Genomic DNA, 19,211 nt, shown 5'->3' on the forward strand with positions numbered 1-19,211 from the left:
CACAGTCATTAAGTGATGATTTAATTCTTTTGGAGGATTTGTTCTGTGCAAAAATGTTAGTACCTCAACCGAGCCATCTTTGGAGACAATAACTCTCTTGAAGTGTTTGGAATATCCAAATATCAATTAGCCACAGTCCAATAAGAAGTGTAATGTGGTGGTGGTGGCACTTATTCCAGGATTACTTTTCTTAAACTGGAACATTTTCTTTTCAAGGTGGATGAAACGAAGAACAGACCCAGGGAGTTTTCACCCAAACCATTCAGTTGTTCACTTAAAAGCTAAAAGCATTACTGTCAGTCCAACAGTTGGCTACAAACAACAAAAAACAGCTTTATTAGAAAACAGACATATGTGGGGTCACTTGAACAGAACTGGACTAGAGGTGGTCTTACAATCTCATAGATTGTGAAATGTGAACTAATGATACACTCCAACCAAAGAGGACCAAATCTTATAATTAGATCAATTATGACACAGAAAATGCTTGATCCAACCAAAAAAGTTTTCTTTTGTTTAAACGTTTCTTTTTACCCTCAAAAATGAAACATTTTTAAGCCCTTTTTTGTGATTTTCTGACAAACAATCAAGCTTAAAATTTGATAAATAATAAACTCCTAAAAAAAAAAGTACACGCTCACACACACATTACACAAACAACCTTGTAGCTGTAAACCAGTTTTTTCCCCCATGATTCCCCTCCCAAGATGGCGGAAACAACGGCGTTGGGTTCTTTTGCGCTCCCCTGCACTGTAAGGAACGTTACCGCCACCTGCTGGATTGGAATAAAAACAGGGATTATAGAAGGAATGTATTAAGATCGCCACATCACGTTCTCCTAACTAAGGCATGTCTCAAGTCTTCACTTAAATTGAGATGCTGTACCATAACCTTAAACAAAACATTGTAATGATAAAACAATTCTTCAAAAAAATAACAACAACATTGAGTTTTTTTTAGAACATATTTTCTCTTGTTCCATTTTTCTATGACTTTTTCCAAAGTTTTTAAATTGTGTATTGTTGACGCGTGCTAGGATTGATTTGCACAATGTGCAGCTGGCGCAACCATTTTCTTGCCAATTATTACAAAAGGAAAAAGAAAGAAAGAAAAAAAAGAATCTGATCCGAACGTGACGCGATTACGTCGTAGACCTTTACGCTCCCCCAGGAGCGTCAGATAAAGCTGTGCGATGAATGAGACGGGAGACTGGCAGAGGGCAGAGGGGTGGATGATGATGATGACGACGATGGTGAAGATAAAAGAGGAGAATGATCAAGCCAACGAAGCATCGCCGTCGTAGTTTGGCGTCACCTTCGTGCCTGTTTTGGAGAAATACCGAGGACAAAAAAACAAACAACAACAACAAAAAAACAACAACACGTAAATACTCCTCCGTGCAGATGCTGGACGAGGCCATCGGGTGAAGCCGCTGCCGTCTAATCTCAGAGGAGGACGGAACGTGATGGCAAAACCCGGAGAGTGAACCGCATTTCTTTTGCATCGTCTCCAGGAGCAACTGAGGGAATGGAGCGCCGTCTGAAAGGAAAATGTTTGTCGTCTCCGAGCTGCAGTGAATGCCTCACGTGCAGAAAAACTCAGTAATATTTCTCAGCGGGAGGCTTTTTTTGTTTGTTTGTTTGTTTGTTTAATGGCACGTTGGACTTTGGTGGAAAAATAAGCGACTTAAGCTGGGATTTATGAACTCCCGCGACTCGTCAAAATAGTAATGTGAATATTTTTCCTCCTGTTTTTTTTTTTTTCGTATCCATCCCACTTCTTGTGAGATTTGACACCAAACTCCTCGTGTTTATAAGCGAGCTAAAAGTCTTACTGGTCAAGATTTTGGGGATGTTTCGAACACTTACCAGCATTTACCGTCGAGCCTTTCGGTATTTCAACTTTCGACTCAAAATAGCCTAATTCTGCTCTAAACCGGGCTCCGTTTGCTGTCAGCCAGCAAACATAATCCGTTAAAGTCGAGCCGCTCGCTTTATTTGGCTAACGGAAGCAGCGGCTAGCAGCGGCTAGCGTCTGTGCTGCCGTTGTGTTGTCGGTCATCATGCATGCACCGACACGTTTCGCTCCGACGAGGCCAGCCGAGAGGATGTGCCCAAGGGCATAACAGCACAGCCGGCCATGTCTGACTGAGAGCAGCCGGTCCAGCAGCCCCACAGCGAGCAGAACGGAGCGGCTTTAATCAGAGGGGGGAGAGAGAGCGGATCAACACCAGCAGCAGCAACTAGCCCGTTACCCCCCCCCAATTCAACAGGAGACCGTCGACTGGATCATTTTCGACCCAACTTGGCACCCAAACCGAGCAGAAATGGGGTATGTAACCGGCGGCACACTCAACGCAAAGCTGTAGCGCTCCACTCAGCGTGGGAGAGGGGAGGGGTAAGGAGGGTTGACTTTGTTTTTGTGGTTTAGTGGAGCCGAGCTGAGTCTCATCTTCCCTGACCCACACAACACAAGGCTAGCGTGCTACTCACAGCTAACTATAAATGAAGTTCCCCCTACTCCCCCCCTCCTTAAATCTGGTCCAGACAGACACCGCGATACTTTCAATTATTAAAAAATATTACGGTATTTAGTGGTATTGTGGAAACAATAGTAACTATTTATTTCATCTTTCTTATGATAACTCTGCGGTTGTGACAGTGTGTGAAAGCATTCAAAGCCCCACCAACCCAAATACTGCTCTTGAAATGGGCATAAAGAGACGCATAAAGATGTTCAACCATGACATTTACTGTCAAGGAACAGAGTGGAGAAAATGATTAAAACTAACAATCCCAAAAAATATGGACAGCTTTGGGGAGGGTTTGACCACCCTTCATTGGAATTTATTGTGACACCATTTATTGTGATAAATTATAAACAATAAATGCTCACTCCCAGGGCTACCATGAAATCTGTCTCGTTAAGGTAATTTTCTTTTGCCATTTTGGTTGAGATTTTCTGTTGTGGTAAATACAAAAGCGACAAACCATCAGGCTTTGTAAGGATGTAACAAGATAAAAATGTAGCACTACAATTGCGTTCATCAACATCATTATGGGGATACAATGAAAGTTGCTAATGGCACTACTTGTTTTTCCTACATTATTATCCTCCTTAGTGAGGTTAAACAAGCTTAATTAGAAAACAAATGAGAATTATCCAAATTAGTATATAAATTTCTAATCGGGAATAATAATTGCAGGCAGACTCAGCAAAAGACATTTTCCACTATGAACGTAAAATGTACAATGAATCCAACATTACCTTTATATATAAGATTATACATAACTGTTTAATTTCTGGTTGCATAACTCGATATACCCAGAATTATGACCTTTTGTTCACAAGTGACAGTTAACCAGTTTAATTAGACAACACCCCGTTATTAAACGTACGTGTCACAGACAAATTACTGTCAACACCACAGATACAGTGGTCCCATTCATATTGTTTTAGTTGTCTTAGCTTCATAAATGTGACTGCATTTTGAATTATGAGCCACAGACCTTTCCAGTTGGTGGCGGTAATGCACCAAAACGTTGCTTTCTAGTCGCCATTCAACAAGAGGAAGAAGAGGTGTTGCGCACTTCTTCAGACAAAAAAAAAATCCCTCAATTGTTACTTTGACTAGCTCATTCCTATTCTAGAAATTAACTTATGGAGACTCTAAAAGAGTCTTTTTTTCTTCAAGAAAAACTCCACTCGTTTGCATCGCAGTGGACAATAAATTGTCACAGAAGTTATTGCGATAAACGATAATGTTATTGTTTTCAGACCATTTTCAACACAATGGTAATGATATAATAAAGCAAGTTTGCCATCTGACATACCATTAAACATTCATTTAGCAACAGTAAACACAACAACCATTAACATCATGCAAATTGTCTTGCATTTTTTCAAAGTAACTTTTACCTGTAACCAAAATTTGTTTATTTATAAAGCAACCAAATTTTGTAAGAAACTCCATGTCAAACCCTTTGATTCTTTATCACAAATTTTTCCCAGCTGGGCGGCAGTGCGCAGGAGGTGAAGCGCCGGTTTACTCTGTGCGTCTCGGAGAAGGAGAATGTTAAAAGTTGACATGTTAACTTTTAACTGCATCCTTCAAAGCAATGGTCACTGGTTTCAACAGCCATATTGATGTATTCGAATTAAATATGTGTGAACTGAGCTGCTGCATGATTTCTGTTTTCCTGACCTTTCGTTCCCACTTATCAATATTATGGATGCGCACAGACACGAAGTATTGATATCTTTTCTGTGCAACGCTTGCAAAGGCAAAGTCCTGATAAATAAACTCCATAAAAGATCCCAATTATTCCACTTTTAATTCTTTACACATGGTTTTAAGCAGATGATCGTCATTCATTTTCTCTTCAGATTACAGAAGCTGTGGCCCAGTGAGCCACAGATCGCAGGGCAGCGCATGTTTCAGCTCCAGAAGTAACAGCCTTTAATTAAGTACCGCGTGCGTCGCAGCAGAACCTGCAGATGTTTGGTGATTCTCCTGATCAAGAGCGTCCTACATCTGGCTGCAGATGGAAGCAGATGACGTGACGCGTGATTAGTTTGTAATATTAGACTCGGAGGAGCAGAGCAGTGAACCGCTCACCTCTTCATACCCATCAGTTATCAAGCTCACGCAGTTATAATACAGCAAACGGCTGTTTCCTCAAGCACGGAAAAAGAGGGCGACTCAAGCATGTGTGGACGTAACCCGCAATGAAGGTCTTCTCCTGCGTCTGTCTGCGTCTTCCTCACCACCTTAATATCCCAGTGTGAGGAAAAGGCAATTAAATATTTTAAATTGATTTTCCAATTTAGTGTATTGTTTAGCATGAGTCTACCATACTGCTATCAAACAATGCACTGTGAAAATTTAAAGCACAGCTTTCAGTAGGGGTGCATGATATATCGGTGCTAACATTGGTATTAGTCGATATTTTCTCATTTGTTTAGCATACCGATAAATAAAACCGTTTTCATCTTTTATCTGGCAGGGTTTTTTTTTTTTTTTTTGTAGAATTTAGCCATCTATTTTATTTTTTCATGAGTTAGTATTTAGTATTTTATTTAATTGTCAAAAAAAAAATGCTGCATATATCGAACATGAGTTGAAAGAAATTTGACTTTGTAATTTAATGTCTTGACAGTTGACCTCTTCCTCTTTAAAAACTGCACTTTCCGATACTTTCTCCCGCAGGAAGGCATCACAACCCGTCAACAAAGTTCTTACCAGTATTTCACTGAGAAGTAGCTCATAGAATGAGTTCCACCAGGTTTTTGCTAATTGCTGCTGGCTAGTCTGAAGGAGCTAAGTGGGGGAAGTAGGAGTTTAGTCCTTGAAGGCGGTAAATTGGAAAGGGAGAAATAAAATTATGCTTCCAGGTTCTAACACAATAAACGATTTCAGTTATGTTAAGATTTTACTTTGTGCAGCTCTTCTTCTGTTCCTTTAAGGTGCCGGAGGAGTTCGCTGGAACAGCGAATCGCGCAAAGTAAAAGGAGCGTCTTTGAAAATGTAACTTTTTATTATTATCAGTAATTCTCCACAGTGCTTCGCTGTGTATGTACTTGTGCAAGGAGCTGCTGCTGTGGAGCAGCATATGGGAGTCTGTCTGGAGGCTTTGCCTTGCCAGGCGCCTGCTGTCTCCCTCTGCGAGGCGAGTGGGTTAACTGACAGGGACACCGGGATCGGATTGGGCCAGAGCGCACGTGGACGTGGGAAGGAGAGCCAGTGATGGAAGTTGGAGGATGTGCGCGGCTCACGGCCGGCCCCGCATCACGTGGGCCATTGCCTTGGCAACGTGGCATCAGCGAAGTTAGCAATGCAGGGTTATTACTGCTGTGCGCAGCGAGCCCAAGCTGCGGCCGTTTACTCTGAGGGTTTTATCTTGTAGAAGTCAAATCATTTTCTCTTTTCTTTTTTTTTTATCCCCCAGTGAAGAAATGTTGTAAAGTTGAGGGTTGGTTGCATTTTTAGATACTTTTTAGTTGTTTTATTAAAATTTTTTTTTTTAAAATAATGCAGAGTGCATTAGGCCCACATTTTAAAACTGCAGTTTTCTTGTGGACAGTACTCAATGCATTTTTAGTTTCTGACAAAGTTAATCTTACTGGTCGTTCTTAGAGTTTCTGAAAGTAAAAAGCATTAAAGATCTGCACACAATCACTGCAGTCGGTCATATTTAAAATGTATTATTTATTTAGACTTTCACTAAAAACAACGATGAAGAGAACCGTAACACCAACAATCCCGACTAATGGAACAGTTAAGAAATTTATTGTAATAAATGATAAACGTTAAATGCCCACTCCTAATTGGGAAATTGTCTAAAGTAATTTCATATTTTTGTTCTTTCCTGTGGAAAGCCATCTTCTTCGTGGAACCTCAGTCATTGGGAATGTTTCTGCCAGCTGTATTTGGAGAACTGATGAGCTTTGCAGTCAGATTCCTGTCAAAGCCCTCGTCATTGAGACTTGAATGCCTCAATACGCTTCATTGTAAAAAGGGATTATGGGTTAACAGTGACCACACTCACTCACTCACTCACTCATAGAGATGCACACAAAACTGGAGCTGATTTTCATCTAGGCCATCATGCCACACCAGAGGTACTCTGATACTCTGCGGCTGAACGGCCACCACACCCACATGTGGTGCCCTGAGGGGGAAAGAAGGAGAAAAGTTGGGACTCCTCAGATCAAAGTAGAGTCAATTCTACCGCATTGTGTTAAAGTCGACCAGAAGCTCACACGAAACCACATTTTCCAGGTGTCAGTTATCGCTAACAAGTGATATTAGACATAATCTGTTGACATACTACAGTGCCTGCAGCCTGTTCTTGTCAGTGTACACCCCCTCCCATTATCACATCTTTCTGATTAACAGTCTGTCTTTTAAGTAACGTCTGCCAGGGCTCCATTCTGCTAACTTAATTAGCACACTGAGACGAGATGGGAGATTTCCAGTGACGGGAACAATAGCTGGATCCCAGAGGAGTTCTGGGATGCCCAACTTCCAGCTAAGACTTTATCACTTTTACTTTTCCTAGAAGCATGGCAGACAGACATCCTTGTGATAAACTTGGATTTTTTGGGAGTTTTCACTCCTGCTAGTCCGGTAGACTCGGTTCGATTGGGGACCCAAATTACAACATTTGTTCCATTTTCAGTTGGTGCTGTTCTCTTTCTCACTGCCCTGAGTCTAATCTACGTTCAGTGTGAATGCAGTGGCGTTGCACCGCATTCACACTGAACCTCTGAATGAAACGACATGAAAACCTCTGACAAAAACATGAGCGCAAAAAACAAAAATAATGAGTGGCATCAGATTTGAGCAGTTTAAGGATTTCACTTCTCCATGTCTGAAACACCATGAGACATTTGTCCTGCCAGTGCTCGACACATAGGTTTACTTGGGTTGATTTTACCCCGAATGCCCCGCGGTATAGTCCACTTCGTGCATTTGGAGTAGCCTCCGGTCCGTTTGGCGTTCATATAGGCATTCAAACCTCTCCAAATTTAAAAGCCTTACTGAGACCTGGGGCTTAAGGTGGACTGGATTTCAATTGCGGATTCACACCTCCTCAAACAAAACAGACTTTCAAGGCAAATGGACTAGAGCTTGACTAAAACGGATTAACAGAGTTGGTGTGAATGCACCCTGGAGAGCCTTGCTGAGTTTGTAAAAGCCTTAATGGATACCACTTAACCAGCTTTTGTTTCATTTTTGGCTAATTACTTTTGACCTGAGAGAACGAAAGCGGATCTCGCTTGATCCTCTTGCTGTGTAGCACTAAGTGGTGTTGGCAGTTTGCATGTTGTCATGATCATATCTGCGTAAGATACGGTTATCGACATGGTAACCAAAGCACGGGTAGATGTCACTCCTGGAGTTACTTTGTCTTCAGTCGTGCCAGCGCCAAACTTGTTGAGTCAGTCCGTGGCTGACTCAGAAATTATCAGATGCATTTGCATGACATTTTCACTCTCAGTCTTAACATTTAGTCATTTGACAAAGTGGTGACTGTACCTTATAGTGACTGTTCCAAAATCAGGAATTTATCCCTTTTTGGGGCAAACTTTACATTCCTCACCTATTCTACAGACACACTGATGCAATACATTTGATAAAACTGCATGTCTAGACTATCTGAATAAATAGTTAATCAGTTGGATTTCTGGTCACACGATAAACATCAGTGACTTGTTTGAAAAAGCTTTCTGGACTGTTTTGCACCTGCATCCTTGAATTATTTGCATTATTTGCAGGAATTCAAGAATCAAATAATCGTACGTTTGTTGATGATCAGGATCTCTGAATAAACTCAGCTGTGACACTTCTGGGAGCCATGCTGCAAAACAATGTCCTATTTTTTTATGTGTACCACCTGTGCTTTAGATTGTGGACATATTGTTGACCTAACAAGTCTGGTTTTCCCCCCATTTTGGTATTTTTCAGCCTTTATTGGAAAAAAAAAAAAAGCCGCATAAAGAAATAACCTTTTAAGCATTAGGTTGTAGAAGAAGTGGTTCTTTGAGCTTCTAGTGATGTGAGGATGCAGTTGGTTGTGTCTTAACTTTGATTTAGTCTCCAACTTCTCCATGTCTGAACCCCAAATTGATTGTTGGATTAGTAAGTTTAATTTTCAGTGGTCAGATTCAAGAAATTAATATTAACCTCTAGCTATTGTATGATTTTGCTGCCTTTATGCATCCGAACATTTGGGTAACACTTTGACTAACAGCAGCACGATTGAAAACTGATTGAATTTAATGCAACATGTCAGAAGCATAAAAAACGACGATGGGACGTAAAGAAAAACATTTCTCTGATGAATTTAACTGACATTCAGGAGATGTTCAATGCCTTGAGAATTAAAAATTTTTTTTGTCAATGCCCTGACATTTCTTTTAATAGCCTTTGCAAACATTTTCTCCTTTTGTCTTCTAATGCAATCCATTTTTAGCTGCATCCAACTTTCCAATACGTTTTACAACTACAGTACCCATAATTCCACATTCTAACAAAGGAAAACTGAGCTACTACACTTAATGCATATTTCACACTTTTGTCATTTGAGTCTATTACGTTTTAGGTGAATTTGCAACCAGTAGCGATTACCTGCAGCCGCGTCTAACCAAATGAAGCCCAGATCAAATCCGAGGAACTAACATTTCTGTTTCCTCTATGTTCGCTTTTGCCCTTAGAAACATACAAACGTGCGGAGCGAAGCGAAAAGCAGCCGCATCGTGCGTTGGGTATTGTGAGCAGTTCCGGTTGTGGAGTCACTGCCTTTTAATCCCCAAGGCCTTGTGAGATTTTCATCCATAGCTTTGCCTGGAAGTCGTCCAGTGGCAGCTGATCTCTGTATGTTCGCACAGGTTGCTTCCAGGTCACCTCAGGCTTCGCTGCCTCTCTCCTCATGTGAGCGCAGGCGCTGCCGGTCAGACCTGCCAGGAACTCACTCACACACATTAGACAGAAAAAATACAACCCAGAGCTTTATTTATTTATTGTGATCCATCATCATTCGAGCGTGGGGCTTTGAGGAGCGTCTGCTATAAAGAGCAGAGTTGATAATAATGACACAGTTATCAGTGATAAATACTTTATCTACCTCATTTCTATGAACACATTTTGCTGTGATGCAACCACAAACTTCAATGGTCTGAGCTTTGGTTATTAGGGATGCAACCCTAACAATTATTTTAGTTCTTGGTTAATCTGTTGTTCAGCTTGACGATTAATCGGTTAATCGGATGAGAAAAATTGGCGCATTCTGCAGATTTTAAGTTCAAACTTTTGAAATAACATTAAAAGATGCAAATGCATAAACTCTGTCCTTTTTTAAATGGAAAAATAAGTGTTTTATTGACTAAAATACAGTAACATAGCCTTCTCTTTGCTTATGCTGGATCATTTGCAGCAAAAGATCCATCGGCGACGACAAACAACAAAACTAGAAGCTCTGTCTTTTCTGCTTGGCTAATCTGATTTGTTTAGATTAACCTTTTTTTTATATGGTGTTTCAACCAGATAAAGCTGAAACAATGTTTTTTTAAATTATGATTATTCTTATTATGTCTTTAATGTAAAGCATATTTTTTTTGTACGGTTTTGGCTTAATCACTGCTTTGATTACGTTTGTTTTTCAGTAAATTGACTTTAATTGAAGTTAATTTATTGATTTCTAAAGTAGTATTTCAAAAATCAATTCATTATAATTAATTACGATCTACTAGACCAATACAAAGTAATGCATAGTTGTGAAACAGAAAGATTTTACTTTTTTTTTTTTTTTAGATAAAAATCTGTAAAAGCTTGGCAACAGCTTCAGGGAGATCTGATCCTGTTTTCTATCCAGCCGGTTTGTCGCTTCACAACATGACATTTGAGGCGTTTGGTTGTCAAACAGTTTGAACTGGGAAATCTCTCCTCTATTCCTTCACATATTTGCTGCACCACACTTCTCTTCCAGTCGGAATAACTGACTCCAGCCTTGTGTTGTTTTGTTTTTTTATGATCCATGCTCACAGTGGGGGTCCGGGAATGTTCTCCACCTTGCCTTCTGAGTGAACTTTTGCACAAGCCTTCCTGATCTCCAGAGGCTTTGTCAAATCTTGCACATCTTGGAGTTCATGAAATCATCTTTGCGATGAGCGTTTTACTTTGTTTCCATTGATCGCATCGTGGGTTTGATGTCTGTATTTAAGCTGGTGGGAGAAAAACAAGGAGCCTTGCAGGAGGGATTTTTAACCTTTAGAGTTGCCGTTTGGATTTCTGCCTCTGAGCAAATTGGAGGACTTGAGTTAGTTGGAATTATTTAAGCGGTCTTTAGCTGCACCAACATTTCTGTGTCAGAGATGCTTCAAGAGGGCAAACGCAGGTCAGATTTGACCTCCGGAGCAGCGGGGCATTAGCCAATGAAGAACGCCGATAAAAACGAACTGATTTCTGTCGTAATAAGACGGATGAAGACGAGGTTCCCTGCACTGCAGATGTCTAAATGGAACAACACTTCATCGAGATTGGAGAATGCTGCTTGTTTTTTTGTCCCTCCCCCCCATTTTTACTATAGATTCCGTACATGTGATTGAAAAAAAAGGGCCAAGACGTATGGAGATTATGTGAGATAATCCTGCATCCAGATGTGGAGGAGAGGGCCAGTGGTCCAGAGCTGAATCGGCTGGGCATGCGTTAGCCCTGCAGCGCACACACCCGTTTTACACCGAGGCTTCGTTCAGTTCAGCCTGACGGCCCTCGATTAATCGATTAATTGTTAACTGGAGTATTCGGACTCAAAAACCTCAACGTATTGGGAGCAATAATTAAGGCAAAACAAAAGTGTTTACATTCTAAATTGAAGATAAAAATATTTCGTCTGAAATTTGTTTCAGCCAAAACTCGTCAAGCAGCACAGTTTTAGCTTCACCTGGTTCACATTTGTGTAAGAGTCTTGCATTTTGGGCAAAAATATTTTCATTTTCAGAATTTTTAAAAAGAATTATTCATTTGCATCTTTTAACGTATTTCTAATACTCTATAGAAAGTGTTAAATAAAAAAAAACAACATCTGTAGAATATGCTCTTCATACATCCGAACTCCAGAGACGCCTTTATCAAGATGCTTCTTCTCTTGGTGCGCAGTGAGCAGCCCATCTTCAGTACGCGGGCCCACGTCTTCCAGATCGACCCGAGCACCAAGAAGAACTGGGTTCCTACGAGTAAGCACGCCGTCACGGTCTCCTACTTCTTCGACAGTACCAGGAACGTGTATCGGATCATCAGTCTGGACGGCACCAAGGTATGCTTAAGCGATCTGATTATCCGAAAATGTACTTAGGACTCTGACACACTTTACGATGCACAGAAAAGCCTCTTTAACTTTTCCAATGGGGCTCGTTGAAGTTTAATCTAATCAGGGGGGGAATAAACTTTGCGTGTTACATGTCTGCTTTGCCTCGCCTGTCTGCTTGAGGCAGCCGGGCCTCTGATATGTATGTGGCAGTGATTATTTTAGTCCCGAGGCACAGGGTTGGAGTTTGCACAGTTATGTAAGAGCTTCTCCGGATGACTGGTCTCGCTGTGGAACCAGCAAGTCGGCTTCGTTCGGCTGGAAATGGCAGGCAAAGCTCGGTGGTGCTGGATCGCAGGGGCGGCGTTACCCAGATAACAACACGCCGTGTCACCCACCAGAGGGGAAAGTCGCGCGGCGCCGACGGCTCACGCTGTTCCCTTAATTCCAGAGCGGAAACTTCCTGAGAGCCAACTCTTCTCCCCGCATCAAAAAACAACTCCCAATTTACAGATTAGTTTAACATGTTGACCGATAAAAGCTTCAGGAAGACCTCTGACCCCTTGCCGTCTCTATTCTAATCAGTATCAAAGCAAACATGGAGCTCAAGACAGTAAAATAGTGATCACTTTCCTCCCAGACCTCTCTTGAAGTTGAGGATGTCTGCTGCCCTCAAGTGGCCAAAATAAATTATGACAGTAAAACTTTTATTAAACCGAGCAAAAAAAACAAACATCAACCAACACAAGAAACATCTCACTGAAGTTATGTCAACCAAAGCAGATAAGACTAGATATTTGGAAAAAGGGTGCATTAACTTTTGTTTAGTACAAAAAGTGACTTTTTTTTTCTTTTTTACTTTACACACTTCATAAATATATATACACCTTTTTGTCCACAAATTTTGTTTCATTTCTAATTTTATCTTGCACTCACCTGTAACGCTGTAATTACTGTGATCAGCTGAGGTCAAACCAGACGTATTTAATTTACAGTTTATTTATGTGGATAAACTTCAAATTAAATGCATCTTGGTTAATGTGTAAAACGAGCTTTGGTTTTGTTGAGCACAATTGAACTGCTTTCGCTTACTAAGATTTCAAAAAGTGAGATTAGAAATTTAAAATGTGAATATTTCCAAAGGAACATGAGAACCAAATTGTCCTTTTTTAAAAGTCTTCAAAGTTTTCCTAGAAGCGTAATCGCTCAGGGAGCGCCGTGCCGCTCATTTGCCATTCATTTGATGGGAGTAAATGAGCCGCAGTGTGTAGAGACCAAACCAAATGAATGGTGTCAGGAGTTGAATCAGGCAGCGACCGAAGCATCCGACAGTCAGTCAAACCTCTGAGGGAAGGAGACTGGAACGGACGTCAAATGGCACACACAGATCTCATGTCATCCTGCATATTGATGTCAATATTTTTGTTGTTGTTGACTTTTAAAGAGTGTGAAAACTAAAGTCACAGTTTGGCCTTTATAGATTTGTGTTGGCGTCAGGACCACCAGTCGGCTTTTAGAGTTTTCACCTGTCCTCGGGCCGGGCGGTGAATCGATTCGATCCACTCATCAAAGTTTTTGTTTTTGAAGATTTTATTCATTTAGATGTTTGTTTTCACCAGTGCATCCCTTGCGTTTCCAGAGTTCAGAGTGATGTCAGCCATCTTGTTTGACAAACATGTTTTAGAGCTTCTACTTGTTTGGACTTTAAATTCGGGTCAAACTGGTTATTAGGGCAAAGCAAAGATTTTTTTATTATTTTCAATTATAAGAAATATTTTGTCGTTTGTAATTTATTTGTTGAAAAAGTAAGTGGGAATAAAAATGATCAAAATTGGATCTGGTTTGTAAAATCTGAGATTTTATTTTTAAGACATATCGCCCAGGCCTAACCTGTTCCTGTTGTTCAATTTGCACTTTATTTGTGTCAAATACTTTGTCAAACTTGCAGCTGTTTATTTAAACTTGCTCTGTTTGGCTTATCGATTCATTGTATTATTTGTTGTCTATCTGCTGGTGGTATGTCTGAGATGTTTTAAAGGTCAATTGAAAGTCTCCACAAAGTAGTTGGTTAAACCGAAGGGTTCACGTTGAAAGCACCAGGAAAGAAAAATCGACTCGTACGTCAACGTCCAATGAATCGAGCCAACTATACCAGCAGACCCGGAATGGCCTCCCACGGTGATCAATAACATTACAGCCAGCTGGACTCAATTAGAAGCTCCTTATTGACGGTTTCCTGTGTGCTAAACTCTCACATCAGCGTTAATAGCCTCCCTGCAGCCAATGCAGCCCTCCATCACCAGCAGCTACGGCAAACTCCGGTGATGTACGTTTCATCCTCCCACAGGCCATCATCAACAGCACCATCACCCCCAACATGACCTTCACCAAGACATCGCAGAAGTTCGGCCAGTGGGCCGACAGCCGGGCCAACACCGTCTACGGACTCGGCTTCTCGTCCGAGAGTCACCTGAGCAAGGTGGGCTGGGATTGTGCGACGCTCGTTGTGTTGGGTTTCCGACAGAGCACCAGAGTCAGCTGCTGCCTCTGGTTTCAGTTTGCAGAAAAATTCGCCGAGTTCAAAGAAGCGGCCCGGTTAGCGAAGGAGAAGTCCCAGGAGAAGACGGAGCTCAGCAGTACGCCCTCGCAGGTAACGAGTCTCGTCCGTGCGGTCGCGTGTGAACAGTTGTGGTAGCCACATCGCATCGACCTACCCTTGAACTTTTCACGTCACAAGCCCAAACGTCAATGGATTTCAGAGATTTTGAGGGAAATGTAAAAAAAAAAACAAAAGAAGAAAATGGCCAGAATTGACGCTCTCCATTCTATCCAATGAAGCCCATTGACGTTTGTGGTTGTGATGAGGAAAGAAAACTTTAATCATTAAGAGTTATGAATACTTTTGCAAGGCGTTTTGGTCGGCTGCATGTTTTTTGCCTGATCTTTTCGAAGCCACGTTCTAAACACTCGGTGTCCTGCTGAGGCTCCTCTGCCTTTTCTCTGACGGTTTCTCCTCAGGGTGGCGCTGTAAAGCAGAATGTGTTGTCGGTCAACAAACCTGGTAAAAAGAAGGTAAAACCACCTGAGCCAATGCTCCTCTTTCACTCTGGTCCAAATCTTTCCCTCCAAGTTTCTCCTCGGTTTTGTGAAACCTGGTCCCTGTAGCTGCTTCCCCTCTCCGCCTCCTTTGTCCTCCCAATAGTTAAGCATATTTATTACTGAAAGTGCAGTAATAAATAAAGACTACAACCATTTTGATAACTATCTTTCTGAGATATAGGTTAGCTTTGCGTGAACCGGCTCGAGAAATGGGAGTAAGAGACAGAGACTTGAAGCCCGAACGTGAACGTTCTGGTGTTGTCATTCAGAAACCTCACAGAGGACTCAGCTGACCAACCGTGCTGGGTTACGAAACAGCTGGGCGTCAGACGAGCATGTGACGCCACATGGACATTTTTATGATCAGACGGGCTGAGCATCTGAGCAGTCATATGGTTATAAAAAAAGTCAAACGTACCACAGAATCTTACATCCTTATTTAAATGGCAAGTAAGAACAACAGGATTGCAATAGCAGTTGAGCAGGAACAGCTGTGGATCAGCCTGTTGGTTCCTGCTTTTGGGGTTGCAACTTGTGTCCAGATGTTGGCAAACCACAGAGTTCCTGGAGGGGGCGGTGGTGAGTCCAGACCGCTTGAAGCATCGCCAGTACTTGTTGACTTGACAGAACAGTTGCAGATTGCACGACAGCGTTGCTTTCCTGAAAACCTCTCTCCGTTTTCCTTAGATGTGCGACCCATGCTAGCTTGTAACCTCGACTTTCTGGTCATTATAACATCAACAAGTTTGCTCAAAATTTGTGTGACAGTCGGATGAGACCGCCATTCAGTACTTTTTTTTTTCTTCTATCACAACAGGAATCTGCGCCAGGTGACCTCCAGTCACCTCTGACCCCGGAGAGCATCAACGGCACAGACGAGGACAGAGCGACGCCGAACACGCCAAAGCACGGCGAAGCCAGAGCGGAACCTCCCCAAAACGCTTTGCCGTTCTCTCACAGGTGAAGCTGCGCTCAGATGACGCAGTCATCTGAGCAAAGGCACGCCGATGCATCATCGGCGTGCCTGATGCATCATCAGGCACGCCGCATACTGACGATGTTTACCCCGTCATCAGTAACCGACGATGGGCTAAACACACAGCCCTGGGGTGCACCAGTCCACAGAACGGTGGTGCTGGAGGAAGCATCGACCAGGCAGCTCTAAGTTTACTCTGCAGTGATTTATTCGTGTTTGTTCTGCACTCTGACCCTGGAAGTGAACCAGTAATTCTGATCAACAACTAGTTGAAAGATATGAAATCTGATTTTTTTCCCCCTCAAGTCTGGATAAATTTGGGGGCGGGAACGCTAGAAATGAGATTTCTTCTCCACATTATCTAAATGATTAAAATGTGAAAATCAGTCGATTACTTGTGCCTCATCAGTTTGACTCGGAGTGAAATGATCAACAGGAAAATGTGACCAGCTGCCGAGTTCATTGCACGCCCAATAAAAAGCCTCATTTGACATTTACTGACCTCCTGCTGACCTGTAACGCCGTGAACCGGACTCTGCCGGCTCGGCCGACATTGACCTCAGCCGGCTTTCCGTTCCGTCTGCAGCTCCTCGAGCATCAACAAGCACTGGGAGGCCGAGCTGGCGGCGCTGAAGGGGAACAACGCCAAGCTGACGGCGGCCCTGCTCGAGTCCACCGCCAACGTCAAGCAGTGGAAGCAGCAGCTGGCGGCCTATCAGGACGAGGCAGAGCGGCTGCACAAGCGGGTACGGCTCCGCCGCCGCCGGCCACACGCTCCGGACCGGAGTTCGCTTCAGACGGATGCTGTTTTGTCTCGCAGGTGACGGAGCTGGAGTGCGTGAGCGGCCAAACAACGGTCATCAAGTCTCAGAAGACGGAGCTGAACAGAACAATAGAGGAGCTGGAGGCGGAGCTGAGGGCCAAGGAGGAGGTAAAGACGCTCCACCTCCAGAACATGCCGGGGCTTCAAATGGGTGTTTTGAAGGGTCGGAAAGATTTTTAAAAAATTTTATTTCTGTAAAAAGTTCTTGAACATGCTTGAAATTCAAACTGCACAGTTTGAATTTCAAAGAAAGAAAAAACCAACAACAAACAAATAGAGCAATATATATATATTTTTCCCTTTTTCTTTTTCGGGGGGATTTTATTGCGATCCATAGGGGGCCCCAGAAAATCTTTGGGAGCCACTGCACTAAGTGAAATTAAACTACATTTGTTTTAGGTCAGAATCAGCCAAATTAATTCTATTTGAGAAAAATGAAGAATATTTTTTGACCACTTTTTTTTTTTATGCAAGAATTTAATTTGAGCTAGCAGGTCATTTATCTTAACACCATTCATGTGGATTGTCTCAATTGAATGAGTATTTTTTTATCATTATTCTTAATGGCTCAATCACTTATTGATCTTCTCTCACACGTTAAACGACATTTGAAAACAAAACATTTTTCTATATTTCATATTTCACTTTAGGAGCTGGAGAGGCTTAAGGCGGAGGTGGAGAGTGCCAACGAGTTTAAGTTTCAAAAAGACGCCCTGACGCAGAAACTAAAGGTGAGCAACAAACTGCATGAGAGAAACATCAGCAGTCTGCAAGAACCACAAGTGTTAGCAAATTTCAGCCAGTAGGGGGCAACATTTAGTCAAGGCAAATGTATAATTTTATAGGTTTCTTTTTCCATAAATAATTTTTATCAAAACCTTGGCACAAAAATTTTGGACAAGTTTACAAATCCTTTCATAATACATGAGCAAAATATTTGACTTGTTTTGGGGAAAAATAAAAATGCACATCTGAAACCGAAGCGTCGCTCCGGCTCCGATACGCGTCACCGATGTTTCCGTTTGGCGCCAGGAGACGGAGTCGAGGAACCGGACGCTGGAGGGGCAGCTGAGCGACCTGGAGCAGCGCCTGGAGAGCAGCCAGCTGGAGCGGGACGCCTACATGAAGAGCCTGCGCTCCCTGCTGGAGCTGCTGGACAGCAAGATCTTCGAGCTGACGGAGCTGCGTGACGCGCTGGCCAAGCTGGTGGAGGGCAGCTAGACGTCGTCACCAACACAACTTGAAATCTCTTTTCTCTTTCTCTCTCTCTTTCGTTTTTTTTTTTTTTTTGTACACGTTAAGAGTTTACACGGCTTGATGCATTAGCGGTACACAAACTTCGCCACTTCAGAGCACTCAGATGGTTTACAAACAGCCAAGCGAAGCCTTTTCTTTGCTCCACTGTGGAAAACCTCCTCGTTGTAATTTAGATTGTTTCGACCACCATGATATGCTAATCGACTGAGCTTCAGCGGAACACCGGAGCCGTCTCCTCGACCCCACGATTACGCTTCGACGTTTTTGTTCCCCACTTGTTCACGGAAATCGGCCGAATGAGCTTCGATCTGAGACGAGCGCGGGAAGTTGAGGATGTCGGCCCGACTTACATTCTTCTACAATTTTCGAGCAATACACTAGAGGAGGGACTGCGAACTGTTTCCACTCTCACTTTCAGGTAACCTTCCTGCTCCTGCCGGCTGATTTGAACCAAAAGCGATTCAGGATTTTCTTCAGTCTCTTCTGTTTGTGTGTGAATCGGATCGTTTCTTTCCTTTTCTTTTCGATGCATTTTGAAGTGCAATGGTTTGAATTGTTTTTTTTTAATTATTATTATTTATTACCAAGATATTTAGAATAACAAACATTGTAAAGTGTGGATTTAATTTTATTATGCTGGTACGTGGCTGTGAAGATGGTTTCATTAGCATAAGGAAATCATGACTTATACGACCGAATTAGTTGTTTTGTTTGTTTGTTTGTTTCTTTTGCCAAATACCGTTTGTTCCTGTACAGATCTGAACTCTCGCTGATGTTGCCTTGGGCACCGAGTTGTGTCAACGGTAGCTAACTGATGGTACGTTTGGGATATTTTTAATTTTTTATTTTTCCTCGTGGGATTACCTGTTGCCAAAAACGAAAGAATATGCTACAGTACGAACACGTGCAGAACACTAATTTAAGGGCTTGTTCTTGGTTCGGGTCAAACTTGGGGTGATTTTTAGCGGCGGCTTCCAACTTTAAAGGCGACGACGTGCGTCGTTGTTGATGACGAAGGCATTCGGGGAAAAAAAAAATAGTTTCAACGCGGAGCGAAGACACGTGCTGATAAAACACAAATTGTAATTTTAAGTTTATATTAAAAGAAAATCTGTTGAAGACTGTGCTTTGGTCTCTTTATTTTGCACTCTGCGGAATCGTAGTAGTTCTCCAATTCAATAAAAAAAACTACAAAAATCACCTTTGGTTTATACACATGGAGATATATATATATATATATGTCAGTGTT

At 42.2% G+C, this 19,211-nt stretch overlaps 1 protein-coding gene across 3 annotated transcripts; it reads left to right on the forward strand.

Moving 5' to 3' along the window:
- The first annotated feature begins 1,027 nt into the window (after positions 1-1,027).
- On the forward strand, positions 1,028-19,081 carry LOC129374190 (homer protein homolog 1). Of its 3 annotated transcripts, XM_055052460.1 has the most exons (10): positions 1,028-2,331; positions 11,660-11,816; positions 14,155-14,286; positions 14,365-14,457; positions 14,826-14,879; positions 15,724-15,866; positions 16,469-16,628; positions 16,703-16,813; positions 17,356-17,436; positions 17,738-19,081. In XM_055052460.1, exons 1-10 carry the CDS (start codon positions 2,327-2,329, stop codon positions 17,924-17,926), a joined length of 1,125 nt encoding a protein of 374 aa, XP_054908435.1. In that variant the 5' UTR covers positions 1,028-2,326; the 3' UTR covers positions 17,927-19,081. The 3 variants fall into 3 exon arrangements, with proteins under 3 accessions (XP_054908435.1, XP_054908437.1, XP_054908436.1); XM_055052461.1 differs by lacking the exon at positions 14,826-14,879 and having other exon boundaries at positions 1,030-2,331; XM_055052462.1 differs by lacking the exons at positions 14,826-14,879; positions 16,469-16,628; positions 16,703-16,813; positions 17,356-17,436; positions 17,738-19,081 and having other exon boundaries at positions 15,724-15,870.
- The last annotated feature ends 130 nt before the right edge of the window (positions 19,082-19,211 follow it).

Source organism: Poeciliopsis prolifica, unplaced genomic scaffold (genome assembly GCF_027474105.1).
Source record: "Poeciliopsis prolifica strain line A6 unplaced genomic scaffold, Auburn_PproV2 SCAFFOLD035, whole genome shotgun sequence".
Classification (NCBI taxonomy): domain Eukaryota; kingdom Metazoa; phylum Chordata; class Actinopteri; order Cyprinodontiformes; family Poeciliidae; genus Poeciliopsis; species Poeciliopsis prolifica.

Excerpts from the sequence above, each read along its gene's own strand:
- LOC129374190 (XM_055052460.1), top strand. Across the intron at positions 15,867-16,468 it reads GCTTTGCCGTTCTCTCACAG|CTCCTCGAGCATCAACAAGC; the intron begins GTGAAGCTGCGC and ends TTCCGTCTGCAG. Across the intron at positions 17,437-17,737 it reads CCCTGACGCAGAAACTAAAG|GAGACGGAGTCGAGGAACCG; the intron begins GTGAGCAACAAA and ends GTTTGGCGCCAG.